The sequence below is a fragment of the Microcaecilia unicolor genome, chromosome 9, assembly GCF_901765095.1.
Source record: "Microcaecilia unicolor chromosome 9, aMicUni1.1, whole genome shotgun sequence".
NCBI lineage: Eukaryota > Metazoa > Chordata > Amphibia > Gymnophiona > Siphonopidae > Microcaecilia > Microcaecilia unicolor.
This window is the reverse complement of record NC_044039.1, coordinates 218,007,315-218,026,714: the sequence shown is the minus strand read 5'-3', so window position 1 is coordinate 218,026,714 and position 19,400 is coordinate 218,007,315. Positions and strand designations below refer to the sequence as shown.

The 19,400-nt window shown below is 46.1% G+C and overlaps 1 protein-coding gene across 1 annotated transcript in view; it reads left to right on the top strand.

The window, feature by feature from the left end:
- The window catches only part of TSHR (thyroid stimulating hormone receptor), a 224,508-nt gene that overhangs the window by 83,207 nt on the left and 121,901 nt on the right, over positions 1-19,400 (top strand). Inside the window, exon 3 of the mRNA XM_030215109.1 lies at positions 12,188-12,259. Coding sequence (XP_030070969.1) covers positions 12,188-12,259 — 72 coding nt within the window. The remainder of the gene's footprint in view (positions 1-12,187; positions 12,260-19,400) is intronic.

Sequence of the window (19,400 nt, the reverse complement as noted above, 5' to 3'; positions counted from 1 at the left end):
TTTCGAAGGTTGCCCCTCTTCGTCAGACCGAAAGTAAGCAAATGTTGGTAGATGACAGTATATATGAGTGAAACATCAAAGCATTTCAGTGACAGTCCAACAGGATGGGGGTGGATAGGTGAGAGACAGGAAGAGGGAGATACGCATGGAGACAGGAGGGTGACAAAGCTGTAGAATTTTATGGTTTATAATGGGCTAGAAAACCCAGATCTTTGTTAAGTCCTGTCTGGTGGGTGTCAAAATATTTAATCATTCTGCCTTCAAAGGTCTTACGTTCCTGCAGTGCCGTAGCGAGGGCGGCTGACACCTGGGGCGGGTCGCCGCTGCGCACCCCTCCCCTTCCGGGTGCAGCACAGCGCCCCCCCTCGGCGCGCACCCCCCCTCCGGTGCGCACCCTCCCCCGGAGCGCGATCTTACTTAGTTTAGAAGCGAGGGGCGGGCGGGAGGGCCAATCCGCCTCGAGTCCACGTCGCTGGGAGCTGCGTCGGCTCCATTGGTTCCTTGCTCTCTCTGTCCCGGAACAGGAAGTAACCTGTTCTGGGGCAGAGGGAGCAAGGAACCAACGGAAATGACACCCCCCCAGTGGCGTGAACCCGGGGTGGACCGCCCCACCGCCCCCCCTCTTCCTATGCCACTGTGTTCCTGTACTGTTTTAAAGTTCCCTTTTAGGATTCTTACCATGAAATCACTGATACAGTGTTCTGGTTTTGTAAAGTGCTGCCCCACAGGCGTCACATCCTCATTGGTACTGGCATTTTTCATATGGCGTCTATGTAAATTAAATCTCTTCTTTAGCATCTGACTTGTTTCTCCAAGTGTGTGTAATAATAAGCCTCTTTATAAAATTATCCCATTGATGACAAGATAGGGGCTGTGTCCTAAACTATGACAAAAAGATCCCTGCACTAGCAGTGACGCCTATTTTTGTCACACGCTGAGGCCTTTTTACCACAACGAGTAAAAAGGCTGAAAAAAGACAGGGCCATGCAGTAAGATTGCTCTTACCGCATGACCATGTTGGGGGGAGCACTTACCACCAACCACTGTCCGATCAATTACCACCGGGTAACCCCCTGCAGAAATATTTCTCAAATATTTCCGCTATCGCCAGAAATGCCATGCGCTAAGGGTGGAACTACCACCAGTGCCCGTATTGGGCCGGCAATAGTTCCGGATTGGCTCGTGGTAAGTCCGCATTAAGCTTACGGCCGCTTAGTAAAAGGGACCCTGAGTACTTTCATGTGACTTTTCTGTACTTTTTGTGCTTGAGAGCACAGTTTGCGTGGACCATGGGTGCAATCAGGAAGTAAATCTGCATGTTATAAAATATTCTATCCCTTGGACTCTATATATACTGTATGAATCCACGATCCATGCACAAACTAATTAGTTAATGAGCTGTTAACAATTAACTATTTATGTTAATTAGCACTAATTAGACCTTGCACACAGATCTGCCTACACGCTATTCTGTAACATAACCTGTACTGCTCACTCCAGACTACATTCCTTTTATCTTGCTGCACCATATGCCTGGAATAGTAACATAGTAACATAGTAGATGACGGCAGAAAAAGACCTGCACGGTCCATCCAGTCTGGCCAACAAGGTAACTCATATTTGCTGCTTTTTGTGTATACCCTACTTTGATTTGTACCTGTGCTCTTCAGGGCACAGACCGTATAAGTCTGCCCAGCACTATCCCCGCCTCCCAACCACCCGCCCCTCCTCCCAACCACCGGCTCCGGCACAGACCGCACAAGTCTGCCCAGCACCATCCCCACCTCCCAACCACCAGCCCCGCCTCCCAACCCCGGCTCCGGCACAGACCGTACAAGTCTGTCCAGCACTATCCCCGCCTCCCAACCACCAGTCCCGCTGCCCACCACCGGCCCTGGCACAGACCGTACAAGTCTGTCCAGCACTATCCCCGCCTCCCAAGCACCAGCCCCGCCTCCCAATCCTGACTAAGCTCCTGAGGATCCATTCCTTCGGCACAGGATTCCTTTATGCTTATCCCAGTACATCAAGCTCCATCTCTGGCCGTCTTCAAATTATTATTATTATTATTAATTATTATTATTATTAACATTTGTATAGCGCTACCAGACGCACGCAGCGCTGAACACCTGACACATAGAGACAGTCCCTGCTCGATAGAGCTTACAATCTAAAAATACAGACAGACAAGACAATTAAGGGCGAGGAAAGTACTGGGTGAGAAGGAACAAGGATAGGGGAATTGAGTAGTGGTTAGGAGCCCACCTTTTTTATGCTGCTTTTAACTCCTAACCTTCACTCATTTGTTCAGTACCCATGTTTTATCATTCCCACCTTAGTAATTCCCTTATCCCTTATTTGTCCTGTTTGTCCTAATTAGATTGTAAGCTCTTTTGAGCAGGGATTGTCTCTTCATGTTCAAGTGTACAGCGCTGTGTACATCCAGTAGCGCTATAGAAATGATAAGTAGTAGTAGTAGTTGGATTCTGCACAGAATCTTGCTACTCTTTGGGATTCTGAATGGAATCTTACTACTCTATGTCTTTATCCCTTATTTGTCCTGTTTGTCTGTCATAATTAGATTGTAATCTCTGTCAAGCAGGGACTGGCTCTTTATGCCCAGTGTACAGTGTCTAGTAGCGCTATAGAAATGATAAGTAGTGGTAGTAGTCTTTGGGATTCCGGAATCTTGCTTTTCTTTAGGATTCCGCACAGAATCTTGCTACTATGGGATTCCAGAATCTTGCTATTCTTTGTCTTTATCCCTTATTTGTCCTGTTTGTCTGTCCTAATTAGCTTGTAAGCTCTGTCGAGTAGGGACCGTCTCATATGTTTAGTGTACAGCGCTCCGTATGTCTGGTAGCGCTATAGAAATGATGAGTATTAATAGTAGTAGTCATTGGGATTCCGGAATCTTGCTACTCTTTGGGATTCCGAACAGAATCTGGCTACAGTGGGATTCCAGAATCTTTCTACTATTTGTCTTTATCCCTTATTTGTCCTGTTTGTCCTGATTAGATTGTAAGCTCTGTTGAGTCAGGACTGTCTCTTCATGTCCAGTGTGCAGCGCTGCGTACGTTTAGTAGCGCTATAGAAATGATAGTAGTAGTAGTAGTACTGCCAGACACAGACCCCTGTCCATGCTCAGTTCAGTCACCGAAACGAGCTTGCGTGAGAGAGCCAGTATCAACTTAAGTTCTGCTCAAGAGAGATCAATTTTAGTGGAGATTTCCAGATTTTTAGGAAAAAAGTGACGACCTGGTTGTTTGATCACGCTTTAAGGGGCCCTTTTACTAAGCCGTGGTAAAAAGTGGCCTGTGGCAGTGTAGGCACGTGTATTAGGTGCATGCTAGGCCAGTTTTTACCATGTCTGCAAAAAAGGGTTTTAAAAAAAAAAGTGACGGGGAAAGGGCATGCGGTAAAACTGAAACCAGTGAGCATCTAAAACCAGCCTGAGCCCTTAATGCCACCCATTGATCTAGTGGTAAGGGCTCATGAGCTACACTTGCAGTGACTGGTCGGCGTGTGCCAACTGCCGATTACAGCCGGAAACAGTGCGCGTGGGAGGAAATAAATAAATAACTCATCCAGCATTATGGCCACGCGCCAAATCTGGAATTACTGCCAGGGGGCACCCTGGCCTGGCAGCAGTCTCATTTGGGCGCATGCTGCACGCGCGTAGAGCCTGAGTTACTGTAAATAAATTGATTAGAGCACCGGGGTTTGTTTCTGATTTTGAGAAGATAACGGCTGCTCATATTCTAAATAGTAAGATTTGTTTTTTTATTATCTATTGAGCTAGATCTGTGGACATTTAATAGAATTTCAGTGAAATCTTATTTTTCATTGTAATTTTTAAATATATTCATATTGGCTGGAAGGATTGTTCCATATTGCATGTGGTTCTGAGTTTCTGAGGACTAGTGGCTTAAAACTGGATTTGGATTTAGGTCAGTGGCAGAAACTAATCATGTGTGTTTTTTTTAAGCTTTACAATTACTGGTTTCAACTTCTCCACCCTTTCTCTCAGGTAAGCAATCTATAGTGACTGCGTGTATCCTGGCTTCCATCCCCTATGCCCTCTAGTCTTAGAGGTATCCCTGAGCCCTCCAGATCCTGGAGGTTAGATGCTCTGAAGCTCCGAGTCAACCCCTTGAGGCAAAAGTTCCCCATGTGTACTGTATTGTACCACAGACCCTAAGCCACATCATCGACCTTTTATGGTAAAGGCTCAGTTCTACCAGCAAGTGGTATTACTGGAAATCTTTCCAGTTTCAGGTAATCAATAGAAATAAAACAAAACAAAACATGGAAAAGAAAATAATGTCCCCATGCATATCTCTTGGTCTCTCACTATCCACCCCCAACCTGTTAGACTGTCAATAAAATGCTTTGATGTTTCACTCATATATACTGTCATCTACCAACATTTGCTTATTTCCGATCTGACGAAGAAGGGCAACCTTGGAAAGCTAATCAAGAAATGTATTAAGTTATGTCCAATAAAAAAGGTATCATCTTATTTTCTTTTCCATGTTTTATTTTGTTTGATTTCTATAGATTCTACATGGAATGTTGCTATTCCACTAGCAACATTCCATGTAGAAGTCGACCCTTGCAGATCACCAATGTGGCCACGCAGGCTTCTGATTCTGTGAGTCTGACGTCCTGCACGTACGTGCAGGACGTCAGACTCACAGAAACAGAAGCCTGCGCAGCCTTCTACATGGAATGTTGCTAGTGGAATAGCAACATTCCATGTAGAATCTCCAAGAGTAGCAACATTCCATGTAGAATCTCCAATGGTATCTATTTTACTGTCATAGTAATGCTTGAATGTTTTCACTTATATACACTGTCAGCTAGCACATTTGCTTATTTCCGATCTGAGGAAGAAGGGCAACCTTCGAAAGCTAATCAAGAAATGTATTAAGTTATGTCCAATAAAGAAAGGTATCATCTTATTTTCTTTTCCATGTTTTGTTTTATTTGATTACCTTTAAAAGTGGACTATAACACGGCTACCACACCTCTCCACTCAGTTTCAGGTAGAAAGGCTCACTTTTATTTTGTTTTGGTGATCTGCAATTGAGTTTCTCCTGCTCTGGTCCTCGCTCCTGCCTCCTGCTGCATAATCTCCACTGTTTGTACTGAACAGCAAACAGGTTTCTGAAGTGTTATGTTGGGAACATAAACAGCCTGTCACCGTCAGGTGCTTCAGATTCTGGGTAGGAGAATAATTCGTTTTGTGCGCCAGCATCCACTCCAGTGTGCTGATGTCAGAAGTGGAGCATGTGTTAGATCTGTTTTTTTTTTAGAAGGGGTTGGGGGGAGAGGGAGAGGAAGGGTATGGAAGACACAGTGGACAGGTATGTTTCATTTCTTGTTCACATCTATGCTGCAGCATACATGGTGTGATAGAGAGATTTCAGATATTGCCGGGTAACATAGTAACATAGTAGATGACGGCAGAAAAAGACCTGCATGGTCATCCAGTCTGCCCAACAAGATAAACTCATATGTGTATACCTTACCTTGATTTGTACCTGCCTTTTTCAGGGCACAGACCGTACAAGTCTGCCCAGCAGTATTTCCCGGCTCCCAACCACCAGTCCCGCCTCCCATCACCGTCTCTGGCACAGACCGTATAAGTCTGCCCTCCACTATCCTCGCCTCCCAACCACCAACCTCTCTTCCCCACCTGCTGCTGAGGTATATGTGGCTGCTAATGACAAGAAGATTACAAGGAAAGATCTACAAAACTGCAAATCGAATTTAGGTTTTGAGGTAGGAGACTGAAATCCAGAATTTCCAGAGTATCAACTGCAGGCACAGAAACCCACACCAGACTGAGATCTAATATAGTAAATGATGGCAGATAAAGACCTCAACGGTCCATCCAGGCTGCCCAACAAGATAAACTCATTTTACATGGTATGTGATGCTTTATATGTATACCCGAGTTTGATTTGTCCTTGCCTTTCTCAGGGCACAGACCGTAGAAGTCTGTCCAGCGCTGTTCCTGTACTAAAAGTTCTGAAGATTCTGGAATCCTAAAGAGTTTCAAGATTCTGGAATCCCAATTAGTAGCAACATTCTATGTAGAACCCAAAAGAGTAACATAGTAACATAGTAAAAGACCTGAACGGTCCATCCAGTCTGCCCAACAAGATAAACTCATTTTACATGCTATGTGATACTTTATATGTAAACCTGAGTTTGATTTGTCCCGCTTTGAATGTAGTTGCAAAAACCTCAGAAAGGCGGTATATCAAGTCCCATTTCCCTTCCCTTCTCAGGGCACAGACCGTGGAAGTCTGCCTAGCACTCTTCTTGTACTAAGTTCTGAAGCTAACATCGAAACCCCTTAAAATTTACACTCCAGCCCATCCCTATGTATTCAGTCAAGATCAGGGTGTAAACCGTAGAAGTCTGCCCAGCACCGTTTTTGCTTCTCAATTACCGGCTCACTGCCTAATCTTCGCTAAGATTCCGTGGATCCATGCCTTCCAAACAGATCCGAAGGCAGCAGGAGCTCATGGTTTTCACCCCCAGAGTTCTGAAATAACAGACCTGCTATCAGAGGGTTAGCAGTATTGAACACTGAGGTACTTCATAGTTACAGTCCCTTATTAGTTGAGGACATCCACATTTCTAAAATGTTCTCCCCATTGAAATGATGTAAACCACTCCTGGGCCGCTCCGCTAATACCCGCTTCCTTCAGCCTGGTTAACAGCCTTCCATGATCTACTATCTTGAACAATGACAAAACAAGAGTACCCAACAACACATCTTGATCCCTTTCTCCTTGCATTCTCAGATAATTAAATGTATTGTAGTTATCCTGAAAGTCTGATTGCCACTGCCACAAAACTGCATTCTCCTCCGCAGAATCATTCACGTGCCTTAACACAAGTTTCTCAATAATCTTTATTAGAATAACAACAACAACGACAACAACAAACCATAAAAACAAGCAAAGGATAGTTACTAGTTAATGATTTGATAACAAATTTATATCTAATCCATGCCTTTTCAAAACCAACTTTAACTCACATTTCAGGGCTCTAGGAAACCCACTTAACCCCAGGAAGGGGCAAAGACATACAGGAAGCGATACAGCAGAAAGCAGAGGGCTGGCTGAATGACTTCTTTCTCAAGCTCCCTGTCATATTCTGGACAGGGGTGGGGAAGCTGGCTTCCTGGGGGAGACAGTAGAAATTCCAGGGTAATGTGGAGGAGCATAATCAAAGGGACGCCCAAGTTTTGCTGAGGACGTCCTCGCAAAGCATCCCGGTGGAGGGGCGGGGAAACCCATATTATCGAAACAAGATGGACGTCCATCTTTCATTTCGATAATACGGTTGGGGGTGCCCAAATCCTGAAATTTAGGTCGTCCTTAGAGATGGTCGTCCCTAGACTTGGTTGTTTCTGATTTTCGGCAATAATGGAAACCAAGAACGCCCATCTCAGAAACGACCAAATGCGAGCCCTTTGGTCATGGGAGGAGCCAGCATTCATAGTGCACTGGTCCCCCTCACATGCCAGGACACCAACCGGGCACCCTAGGGGACACTGCAGTGGACTTCATAAATTGCTCCCAGGTACATAGCTCCCTTACCTTGTGTGCTGAGGCCCCCAAAACCCACTCCCCACAACTGTACACCACAACTGTACACCACTTACAGGTGAAGGGGGCACCTACATGTGGGTACAGTGGGTTTGTGGTGGGTTTTGGAGGGCTCACATTTACCACCACAAGTGTAACAGGTGGGGGGGGGGGGCCTGGCATGGCACTGCACCCACTAAAAGTGCTCCAGGGACCTGCATACTGCTGTGATGGGCCTGAGTATGACATTTGAGGCTGGGAAAAAATATTTTTAAAGATGTTTTTTTAGGGTGGGAGGGGGTTAGTGACCACTGGGTCACTAAAGCCCTTGGTCACTAACCCCCTTGGTCATAAAAAAAAACAGGACCAGGTAAAGTCATCCAAGTGCTCGTCAGGGACGCCCTTTTTTTCCATTATGTGTGAGGCACGCCCAAGTCCCGCCTTCGCTATGCCTCTGACACGCCCCTGTGAACATTGGTCATCCCCGTGACGTGAACCAGTTGGGGACGCCCAAAATCAGCTTTCGATTTTACAGATTTGGACGACCCTGTGAGAAGAACGCCCATCTTCCGATTTGTGTTGAAAGATGGGCGTCCTTTTCTTTTGAAAATAAGCCTGCTAGTAAGTGACAGCAGATAAAGACCTGTACAGTCCATCCAGTCTGTCCAATAAGATAAACTTATTTTACCTGAAATGCGATACTTTATATATATACCTGAGTTTGATTTGTCCTTGCCATTCTCAGGGCACAGACTGTATAAGTCTGCTCAGCACTCTTCTTGTACTAAAAGTTCTGAAGCTAACGTCGAAGCCTCTTAAAATTTACACTCAAGCCCATCCCTATCTATTCAATCACGATCAGGGCATAGACCGTAGAAGTCTGCCCAGCACCGGTTTTATTTCCCAATTACCAGTGCTGCCACCCAATCTCCATGGATTCGTTCCTTCTAAACAGGATTCCTTTGTGTTTATCCAACGCAAGTTTGAATTCCATTACCGTTTTCATCTCCACCACCTCCCGCGGGAGGGCATTCCATGTATCCACCACTCTTACCGTGAAAAAATACATCCTTACATTACTCCTGAGTCTGCCCCCCCTTCAACCTCAATTCATGTGTCAATATTAGATTCTTTGTTAACTTATGAATCTCAAATTAATAATATATGGAAATGAACAGTCTATCACATCAGACAGTTGTGACTGCTTAGGTCCTACATTTTTGAGTCACACTTTGCAGTATTGGTTCAGATATTGGTGTTGTCTCATTTGGACTACTGTAACTCTCTTTATGTTGGGTTGAATGCCAAATTTTCACATAAATTACAGATGATACAGAACACAACTGTGCATTTGGTTTTTCATTTGAAAAAATATAACACAGTATCTAACCATGGACTGGCTTCCTCTTAGGGCGCGTACTGTTTTTAAATCTGTTTGTATGATTTTTCTCGTTTTATATGGGAGTGCTTTGGAGTTGTTTGTTTATTTTTTTCAAATCTTTTTCTTTCTTCTTCTCGGTTGCGGGATAATTTTTTATTAAAACTACCTGCACGTAATGGTGTTCGACTAAAGCGTCACTTTGAAGCTATGTTCTCTTTTCGAGCTATTACGATTTGGAATGCGCTTCCTCTATATATTCGATCAGAGGTAAATTATATGCTATTATGTAAAAAATTGAAAACTTTTTTATTTGATACATTTTAAGGTGTTTTTACTTTCTTTTCTTTTAATTCTAGCTCCTTGTGTTGTTCTGAGTTCTCTTCGGGCCCGGTTTATTATGGTGCATTAGCGTTTTTAGCATGTGCTATATGCTAGAGACACCCTTACATTCCTATGGGTGTCTCTGTGTTAAAAACGCTATCATGTCTCTAGCGCGTCTTAGTAAACAAGGTTCTTAATTTGTTAACCACCTTAAACCTCATGTTGGGATTAGGGCATCTGGCTTCCCTTTCTACAGTTCAGGTTATGGCCTCTCAAAAAAAGATCAGCTTTAAAAGGGTGCAGAGAACAGCAACAACATCGATAAAGGAGATGGAATAGATCCCTTATGATTGTAACCCCCTTGGTTAAGGTGGTCTAGGAAACTGCCTAGACTATGCCCAGGATAGGTGGACAACAAGGGTGCACACTATTATGTAATTGTTGGGACCAGGGTGGGACTAGGATTTACCTAGGAGTCCGAGCAAGCTCTGCAGCAGACTTCACACAATGGTGGAGACCACACCGGTTCTTTTGCTGAAAACCAGAGGCCTAGCCAGACCTCATTAAAAACCAGCATGCAGACGGAGGAGAGGGAAGCAGGGCAGGCAGTGCGGCGATGAACATCGCTGCAGGAAAGCTTCTGCTGGTGGGGCTTGGGGACCCTCGCCAGCCAAACCAGCAGACTTTGGGGGCTTAAACCCAAATTGGTGGGGAGCCCAGGCCCCCAAGGCCCCCCCTGTGGCTACACCACCCTTAATAATCAGAACCTTTACTGTCCTTCAACTGATGAGGGTACAGCTTCAAAATTCTTTAAACGGCCAACTATATACAATAGCTTTCTCCTCTCCTCTCCAGTCAAGCACATAATTTACAAACAGCTTCTCCTTATTCTCCTTGTTACTCAAGCTGCTCATTGGTTTGGTGAGGGCTTGGCTGGGCATGAACAGTTCACTTGCTAGTACACTTAAGCAGATGGCAACCGTAATTAGCGTGTAAACACAGGCTCCTTGGTGGCTTTGGCCCTGCGGTGATGAAATTATCATTATGGTAAAGGTTCTTTTTCTCCTCCTGCCTGCCATGTTAGAAGTTGGAGGATACCACCACAGGTACCCTGAATGAATACTTCCTTGGGTTACCATATGGCTCCAGAAAAAGGAGCACAGATTGAGCCAGTCTGGGGTTTACATTGCACTCCATTTAAGTGCACGTCGGATAAGCGCATGCTTGGTTTAACTGCATGCCGTACTTCAGTCCCGTTTTTGGCGCCATCAATTTCTATGGGGACAAACTTCGGTTTAGTGCACCACCAATATCAAATAATTCAAACAAATTTCTGAACCAAGTCAATATCTTCCCATGTTTTTTTCCCCAATGGATCTATATATTTAAATATTGTCTCGAACAGTCCTTCAACAAATTCATACAAATAAAGCATTCATACGTTCTTTTACCAAAGTGACCTCAGTGATGTTCACCCCCCACCACCCTTGCAGGCTTTACGTGGCAATACATAACAACATCAACCTCTTCAGCGGTACACTGTTGCTTTCGTATAGACTTTTAGATAAATTTTTTTAAAGATTTTAAACAAATCACTTATCTTGCTTAGGTCTGACGGACTCCTTTTTCTGGAGCCATATGGTAACCCTAACTCCTTCTTCCCTGGACCACACAGGGCTGGAAAGGTTCCTCATATCTTCCCACCAACAAGCCAGTAATTGGGTTTCGGTTCTGTTACTTGTCCCCAGTGGCGTAGGAAGGGAGGGCGGTGGGGCGGTCCGCCGCGGGTGCACGCTGCTGGTGGGTGTTGGCTCCACTGGTTCCCTGCTCCCTCTGCCCCGGAACAGGTTACTTCTTGTTCCGGGGCAGAGAGAGCAGGGAACCAGCGGAGCCGACACAGCTCCCAGTAACGTGCAGTCGGGGCGGATCGGCCCTCCTGCTCGTCCCTTTCCAATATAAGTACGCGCTCTGGGGGGTGCGTTCCAGAGGGGGGAGGGTGCGCCGTACTGCACCCCGGGGGGGGGGGGTGCGCCGTGCTGCACCGGGGGGGGGGGAGGGGTACGCAGCGGCAACCCGCCCCGGGTGTCAGCTGCCCTCGCTATGGCAGGAAAAACAGAAAGGCCACAAATGAAGCTGGCTCCAAGCTGTTTATCAAATCAGGGATAGAAGCCTAGAGATCATAACTGGAAATAAAACGCAGGCGCTTCTTCCTTCCTATTGGCTGTCATAGGCCAGAGCAATGGAAGCACTTAACTTAATAGACTGAATGAACTGTGCACAGCATGGAGAACTTCAAACAGCACAAACAGCTGTTAAAATTCTCACAATGTTACATAAAGAAAACCTTAGCATGTTAAAGCTCTTCCCCATGGAGAAGAGACAACTGAGAAAGGATATGATGCTGTTTGTAAAATCATGAGTGGTATGGAACAAGGTTAACAGGGAATAACTATCTACCTTTTTCCCAAATTATACTAGGATTAGGGGCATCATCAATCCCGTGGGAGCGAGCTACAGGAAAAGGGTCTCCCAGTTGGGTACTGTCTAGTGAACTGGACTGGCTATTGGTCTGACCTAGGGTAATATATTTTGCATTTTTTATTCTCAGAAATCCCCACTTGGTGATGTGTTCTATCAATTGTGACTATACAGAAAAAGTGCATACACGAAACACTGCCTTAAATTACTTTTTGTTTGGTTTAATATATTGTCACTAACGTTGTTATTATAGTACTTAGCGTGACTTTGAAAAATGTCCTTCTCCACAAGATCTCCTCATGAAAGCAGATGCCGAATCTTCGGCTATTAGCGACATTCATTGAGTTTGAGAGAAGGCCAATGGATAACTAATCAAGAAATGATTTTCTTTTCTTAGGAGATTTATGGAAACCACTCTAAGGACAATACCGGGAGAAGCGTTTTCAAATCTACCCAACATTTCCAAGATGTAAGTTCAGTTTTCCTATTCAAAAATATAGGCTAGAATATGGCTGGACCTTTACAATTTCTCTCAAACAGGAACGTGGATAGATTTTATCCAAAATATAAACTTTCAAACATACCTGTGAAAAGGAATTGTACCGAGCAGTCGTTCAGATTTCTATATGTTCTGCTGTAATGTGACTTTTCTCTGTAAATGTGAATTTTGCAGACTCTCCGAATGATGCAAACTTCAAAACCACATCTCACCAGTGGTGTAGCTAAGGGTGGGCCTGGGTGGGCACAGGCCCAACCATTCTTGCCACAGGCCCACCCAGTCAGCAGCCCATGAGGTCCCCAAAACTCTTCAGTGGCAGCACCTCACTACTCTCTCTTCCGCTTCTCCATTCGTGACCTGGCATATGTCCGCTTCTCTCTGAAACCCCCCTCCCAGCCTACCTCAGAGCTACGGCTGGCGGCAATTCCTATAGGCATCCTGCGCCGGCTCCACGGGCTTCTCTCTATCATGTCCTGCCCTCAGTGATGTCACTTCTTGTTTCTTTGGCGGGGACGTGGTAGAGAGAAGCCTGCAGAGCCGGCGAAAGTTACCTATATGAATTGCGACAGGCAATGGCTCTGAGGTTGGACCAGAGGAGGGAGTTCAGAGAGAAATGGGCAGATGTTGGGTCATACTATATTGTATGTGTGTACAGGGGTGGGGGTGGGAAGACCCCAACCAGGTTAGCTCTGGGCCCACCCAAAATGACAGGTATGCCTATGCTCCTGCATCTCACTGAATCTCCTGCCCTGGCACCCTACGCTTTTTAGTAAATCTTGAATTGACAAAGAGCACAGGTCCTCTCTAGAACCATCATAGAGAACTTAAAACTGTGTTGCATTTCATTATGAGCACAGAACCTCAGATAGACAAGGGCCAGGGATCTCTTCAAGTTGATGGTAGGGGCGTAGCCAGACCTCACGGTGGGAGGGGGTCAGAGCCCGAGGTTGGGGGCACATTTTGAGTGCCGCCCCGCTGCCCCCCCCCCCCCACTGCCATGCCTCGTCCCCTCACAAATACCATTGCTGGCGGGGGTCCCCAACCCCCGCCAGCCGAAGCCTTTTTCAGCGCGGTCTCCGGTGCAGCCACATTCGCTACCTGCCCCCTGCTCTTCTTTCTTCTTGCTCCTCCTGTGCACGCTGATGCTCAGCGAACACGGCTGCGCAGGAGATCGCTGAGCGTCAGCGTGCACAAGAGGAGAAAGAAGAAAGAAGAGCAAAGGGCAGGCAGTGAACGCGGCTCCGCCGGAGACCGCACTGAAGAACGCTTCGGCTGACAGGAGATGGGGACCCCCGCAAGCCAAACCAGGGGCCCAGATGAAATTTGTGGGGGCCCAGGCCCCCATGGTCCCCCATACCTACGCCCCTGGTTGATGGCAGATATGGGCCTTCTAGCGCATCACTGATTTTCTACTGATCTACTAAGAAAGGCCAGGAAGCCAGATTTTCTGCAGCTTGGCGGCTTCTAGTTATGCCATTTTTCTTCAGATACACATAAGCTTTGTAGAAAAGTCCTATATGATAATTCACCTCAGGGCCTGATGGGAAAAAAATGATGACACCACTTTTTTTTTTTGCTAAAAACATCATATAGAAATATTTTATGCACTGGTTTTTAAAAAAATGTTATAATTAATTTCTTTGCATTCTTTTATATCGCAGCTATCATTATTCATGCCGCTATATAAACTTTCGACAAGAACAAAAGTCCTCCGCATAAGAAAACCAGAGCAAACAAACATAGCGGAGGGGATACGCAGGATGATGCAAAAATAAAACGCCCAATGGACTCAAAGCTTTATTCAAAGTATAATGGACTCGAAACGAATCGTGTTTCGGCCAGAAAGACCCGCCTCAGGAGTCCCTGCGCACTGCAAATACTGGGTTACTTAGAGGGTCATTTTCGAAAGAAGTGTCCAAGTTGCGATTTGGACATCCTTGCAAAACGGCGAGATGCAGGGGTGGGGAAACCCGTATTTTCGAAAAAAGATGGACGTCCATCTTTTGTTTCGAAAATACCGTCAAATACATCCAAATCCTTAAATTTGGACATCCCTAGATTTGGACATCCCTAGACATGGACGTTTCTGACTTTCGGCGATTTTCGAAACCAAAGACATCCATGTCAAAAACGTCCAAATACAAGCCATTTGGGCATAGGAGGAGCCAGCATTTGTAGTGCACTGGTCCACCTGACATGCCAGGACACCAACCGGTCACCCTAGAGGGCACTGCAGTGGACTTCATAAAATGCTCCCAGGAACATAGTTCCCTTACCTTGTGTGCTGAGCCCCCCATCCCCCTCCCAAAACCCACTACCTCCAACTGTACACCACTGCCATAGCCCTTACGGGTGAAGGGGAGCACCTATATATGGGTACAGTGGGTTTTGGAGAGCTCGCTGTTTCCTCCACAAATGTAACAGGTGTGGGGGGGGGGGGGTAAGGGCCTGGGTCCGCCTGTCTGAAGTGCACTGCAGTACCCACTAAAACTGCTCCTGGGACCTGCATGCGCTGACATGGACCTGAGTAACACATCTGGGGCTAGCATAGAGGCTGGCACGACATATTTTGAAAGATATTTTTTGAGGGTGGGAGGGGGTTAGTGACCACTGGGGGAGTAATTGGAGGTCATCCCCGATTCTCTCCGGTGGTCATCTGGTCGTGTCGGGCACCTCCGGATGAAAACGTCCAAGTGTTCATCGGGGATGTCCTTGCTTTTTTCGATTATGGGTTAAAGACGTCCAAGTGTTAGGCACGCCCAAGTCCAGCCTTCGCTACACCTCCGACATGCCCCCTTGAACTTTGGCCGTCCTTGCGACGGAATGCAGTTGGAGACGTCCTAAATCGGGTTTTGATTATACCGATTTGGACGTCTCTGGGAGAAGGACGTCCATCTTCCGTTTTATGTCAAAAGATGGACGTCCTTCTCTTTCGAAAATGAGCCTGTCAGCGCCCTAAAGGTATAGCAGCCATGTAAACCTTAGCTTTATGTGTCAGTAGCAAAGGCGCCAAACATACAAAGTCACTGCTAAACAAACAACTTTGTATGTTTGGCGTTCTTGCTACTAAGGTTTACTCTGGCTGCTATACCTTTAGGGCGCTGAGTAACCCAGTATTTGCAGTGCGCAGGGACTCCTGAAGCAGGCCTTTGTGGCCGAAACACGATTCGTATCGAGTCCGTTATACTTTGAATAAAGCTTCTGATGTGAACTCTTTTGAGTCCATTGGACGTTTTGTTTTTGAATTTTATTTATTTGCTTCATTTGTATCCCACATTTTCCCACCTCTTTGCAGGCTCAATGTGGCTTACATTATGCCGCAGTGACAATCGTCATTAACGGTATGAGAAGAACAGAGTATTGTTACAATTAAGGTACATAAGATATCAAGAAAATAAGAGTAAAGAAATAATTAATACATATCAGATATGCAAAATGTAGGATAAAGTATAACGTTAGATAATAACAGTATAATTAAAGTAATCAAATTGAGGAGTACAGTGTTGATTGGTTCTAATGCAGATATCATAGTGAGTCTTTTATGAAGGATTCTTATTATAAGTCTCGTTGAATAATTTGGTTTTCAGTGACCTCCGGAAGGCTGTCAGATCGTGAGTTGTTTTTAAGGCATTCGGTAGTGCATTCCAACGTTGCACGAGGATGTAGGAGAAGCTGGATTCATATAATGATTTATATTTAAGTCTCTTAGAGTTAGGGTAATGGAGGTTTAGGAAAGTACGTGAAAAAGTTTTTGTGTTTCTTGCTGGTAGGTCTATAAGGTCTGACATATAAGACGTATCATCCTGCGTGTCACCTCCACTGTGTTTAGATAAACTTTCACATGTAGTAGGTTTTGCATGAATGTTTACTACAAGAAAGGGCCATGCTTGCTTGCATTTGAGATGCCCGTGTTCTTATGCATATCTGGCTTTGTGGTACATTGTTATGCCTCTGGACCTCCCTTTGTCGAACGTTTGCAGTTACAGCAGCCTGCTTATGATAGGGCCTGGGGGTTATGTTGCTTGAGTTCAATTAGAAACACAAGACTCTTAAATATAAAAACAGAGAAAAATGACGACCGATAAAGACCATTCGGCCTATCTGACCTGCCCAACCATAGAATTCTGCGATCCTTTGCTCTCCCTGGGCAATCCTCTGTGCTTGTTACATGCTTTCATGAATTCAGTTCTTATCTTCACCGTGTCCGCTGGGAGAGCTCAGTGTCCAGTAATTATGTAGAATGTCAGATTTTCTTTCTTCTCCCTGCTTTATTTACTTGCTTGGTTATGAAACATTTTTAACAGACTCTTCCTCCAGAATTTTAATTCTGAGTATCCCTTTCTCTTGCTGTCTCTCCCCTCTGGAATTCACCTCCCCCTTCCCCTCTCTCCACTGTCTTTCAGCTGTGAGCCCTCTTCAGAGTTGGAACAAAACCTTCCACCGTCCTCCCCTGCCAGCTTCTCCTACATTACAACTCTCATCCTCAGGCGTCTTGCTTCTGCTGGTGCTTCTCTTTAAGCTCTTGAGATTGAGATTGTAGCCCCTTGAAGTGTCCTCTTCAGGACTGTAGCCACAGGTTGAGGGGGGGGGGAGGGAGCCTGGAGAGGGGCATAGACCCCTACCACACACTTTTGGCTTAGTCCTCTCCAATGCCTCTGGAACAAGTACTGTGGCCTGCAGGGATCTCCAAGGCCTGCCCACCAAAAACAGGTACCAGCAGTAACAGCTGTGGCTCACTCGATCCATGTGTCCTACCACCCCCTCTCCCCCTCTCGGCATGCTGCTTCTGCCTCTACCACCATATTTTCTCCAATGGTGCTGCAACCTCAGGTACAGAAATATTGCAGGCTGCGAGTGCCCTCGCTGGTCTCACAAGATCACATGGCTTGAGTGTGTGGCTGCAGGCACCACTGGAGGAAATAGAGCTGTAGAGACCAAAGAGACAGTGTCCCGTGGCTTACATGGTATGGAGTCTGGGGAGGAAGGAAGAGAGAATGTACTAGTGAAAGGAGGAAGAAAGGCAGGGGACAGATACTGGCAGTAGAGCAAGGGGGGGCAGATGGAGGAATTGAAAGGGAGGGGCAGTAAGGGGAGAGCTGAGAGCAATGGATCCTGGGGAAACAGGCAGTGGAGAGATGTTGGGTAAGAGTGAAAGGCAGGTGGGTGGATGCTGGGGAAGGAGGCAGGGAAGCAACTGTAGAGGAAGAGAGGTGAAAGGCAGGAAGATGGATGCTGGGGATATAGGGATTGGGAGAGTCGGGGCTCAGAATTAAGTGGGGGGAATTAGGGGAAAAGAGTACAGATGCTGAACTTGACCGGTTATTGGGTAGATTGAGGGAATAGGGACTTGGAGCTCAGGAAGGAGAAGAGTAGAGCTGAGTCTGAGCAGGGACTCGGGGACTAGGCAATTGTAAGTGGAGGGTAAGAATAGGGACGGGTTAGATGGATATGACACAGGGTGAAAAAAGGTAGAAAAGGCTAGGAAGTCAGTAAAAAGGGAGCTGAAACAGGATAGAGGAGGGGTAGAAATGGAGGTGATAAAAAGGAAAATGAGTGATTGGGTTGGGGGTAAGAGACAGACCCTGGAAGCAGGAGAGGAGACGAGTGATAGGGAAGGTAGATGAGGGCTGCGGAGGAAGTAAATACAGAGGTGAAAATGGGGGACTAGAAAATGGTGAAAAGGGGAATAGAAGACAGGGAAAAATATAAAAGAGAAGGGGAAATGGAGGACTGGAGAGGTGAGTCGGAGTTCTAAGGGCAAGATGGAAATCAGGTAGGTAGGGGAAAAGTGAAAAGGGGAGATTACCAATAGGTGAGGTGGGGGGGGGGGGGGGAGAGTATAGATAAGAGGAGAAGGAATAAAATCCAGCTATGAGCCTATAGAGAGGCAAAAAGAGTAACGGAAATAAAAGAAGAAAACGAAAAATTGTTGCTAGAGATGTAGAGGAGAAAAGGAAGAAGATAGGGAGAGAGAAGAAATAAATGCAGGAAAAAGACTTAAGATTGACAAGTGTAAAAAAGAAAAAGAAAATAATCAGATACAGCAAAGGTACAAAAAAAGTATTTTAATTTTTCTGTTGTTTGTAACATGCCAGCTTTATGAATGTTCATAATTTGCTTAGGTCAGATGGACACTGTTCTTATTCTGGTTTCTGGCAAGTTAACCAGTTTCACACGGGGGTTTCTAGCAAACCAATCCCAAAGCTTTGTGAAACCTACAGCACTAATTTTAATGGGCAGAATTAGGGTCTTCAAATACCTCATTGCTTTCGGGGTACAAGTTCATAACCTAGACTGACCGAAAGTCTAGCCCCTGGAACTGGGTAACTTGGCGGCTTTTCTGTCATTTTTCTCTGCATGTCTCTGTAATCCCTTAGCATATAATTGGCCTCTATTCAGTGTGTGTGCGACCAAGCAAGGTACCGTATTTCTGCTAGCAGTTAGTTTCTGTGTACAGATCTGTAGCAGTCTGATTATTTTTCTGTTCTCACAGTAGGAGGGGTATTAGGGTTCCAGGGTCCAGTGTTATATCTGTAGTTCTGCCTTTTCATAGGTAAGATTTCTGTTGTTTGACTCTTGAAAGTTGTTGATGTTATATTATTGTAATCCAGGGACGCAGCCAGACTTCGGCGGGAGGGGGTTCCAGAGCCCGAGGTAAGGGGGCACATTTTAGCCCCTGCCGCCGCCGAACCCCCCCCCCCCTGCCATTGCCGACCTCCGCCGCCGCTGCCGCCAACTTTGACGATCCCTGCCAACAACCCTCTCGGCCCCCCTCCCACCGCCTTTGCTGGTGGGGGACCCCTATCCCCACCAGCCGAGGAGGTCCTCTTCTTCCCGTGAAGGCTTTGTAAGAGCAGGATGTCAGAAACAGAATGAAGCCTTCGCGGGAAGAAGAGGACCTCCTTGTCTGGCGGGGATTGGGGACCCCCGCCAGCAAAGGTAGCCCACGGCGACGGCAGGGGAGGGTTGGCGGCAGGAGGGGGTCGAGAGGGTCATCGGCAGGGGGGTCCAGAGCCAAATCTATGGGGGCCCAGGCCCCCCTGGCCCCACGTAGCTACGCTACTGTTGTAATCCCCTGGTACATTAGGAATGAGAAAGTGTGTGCATTTCC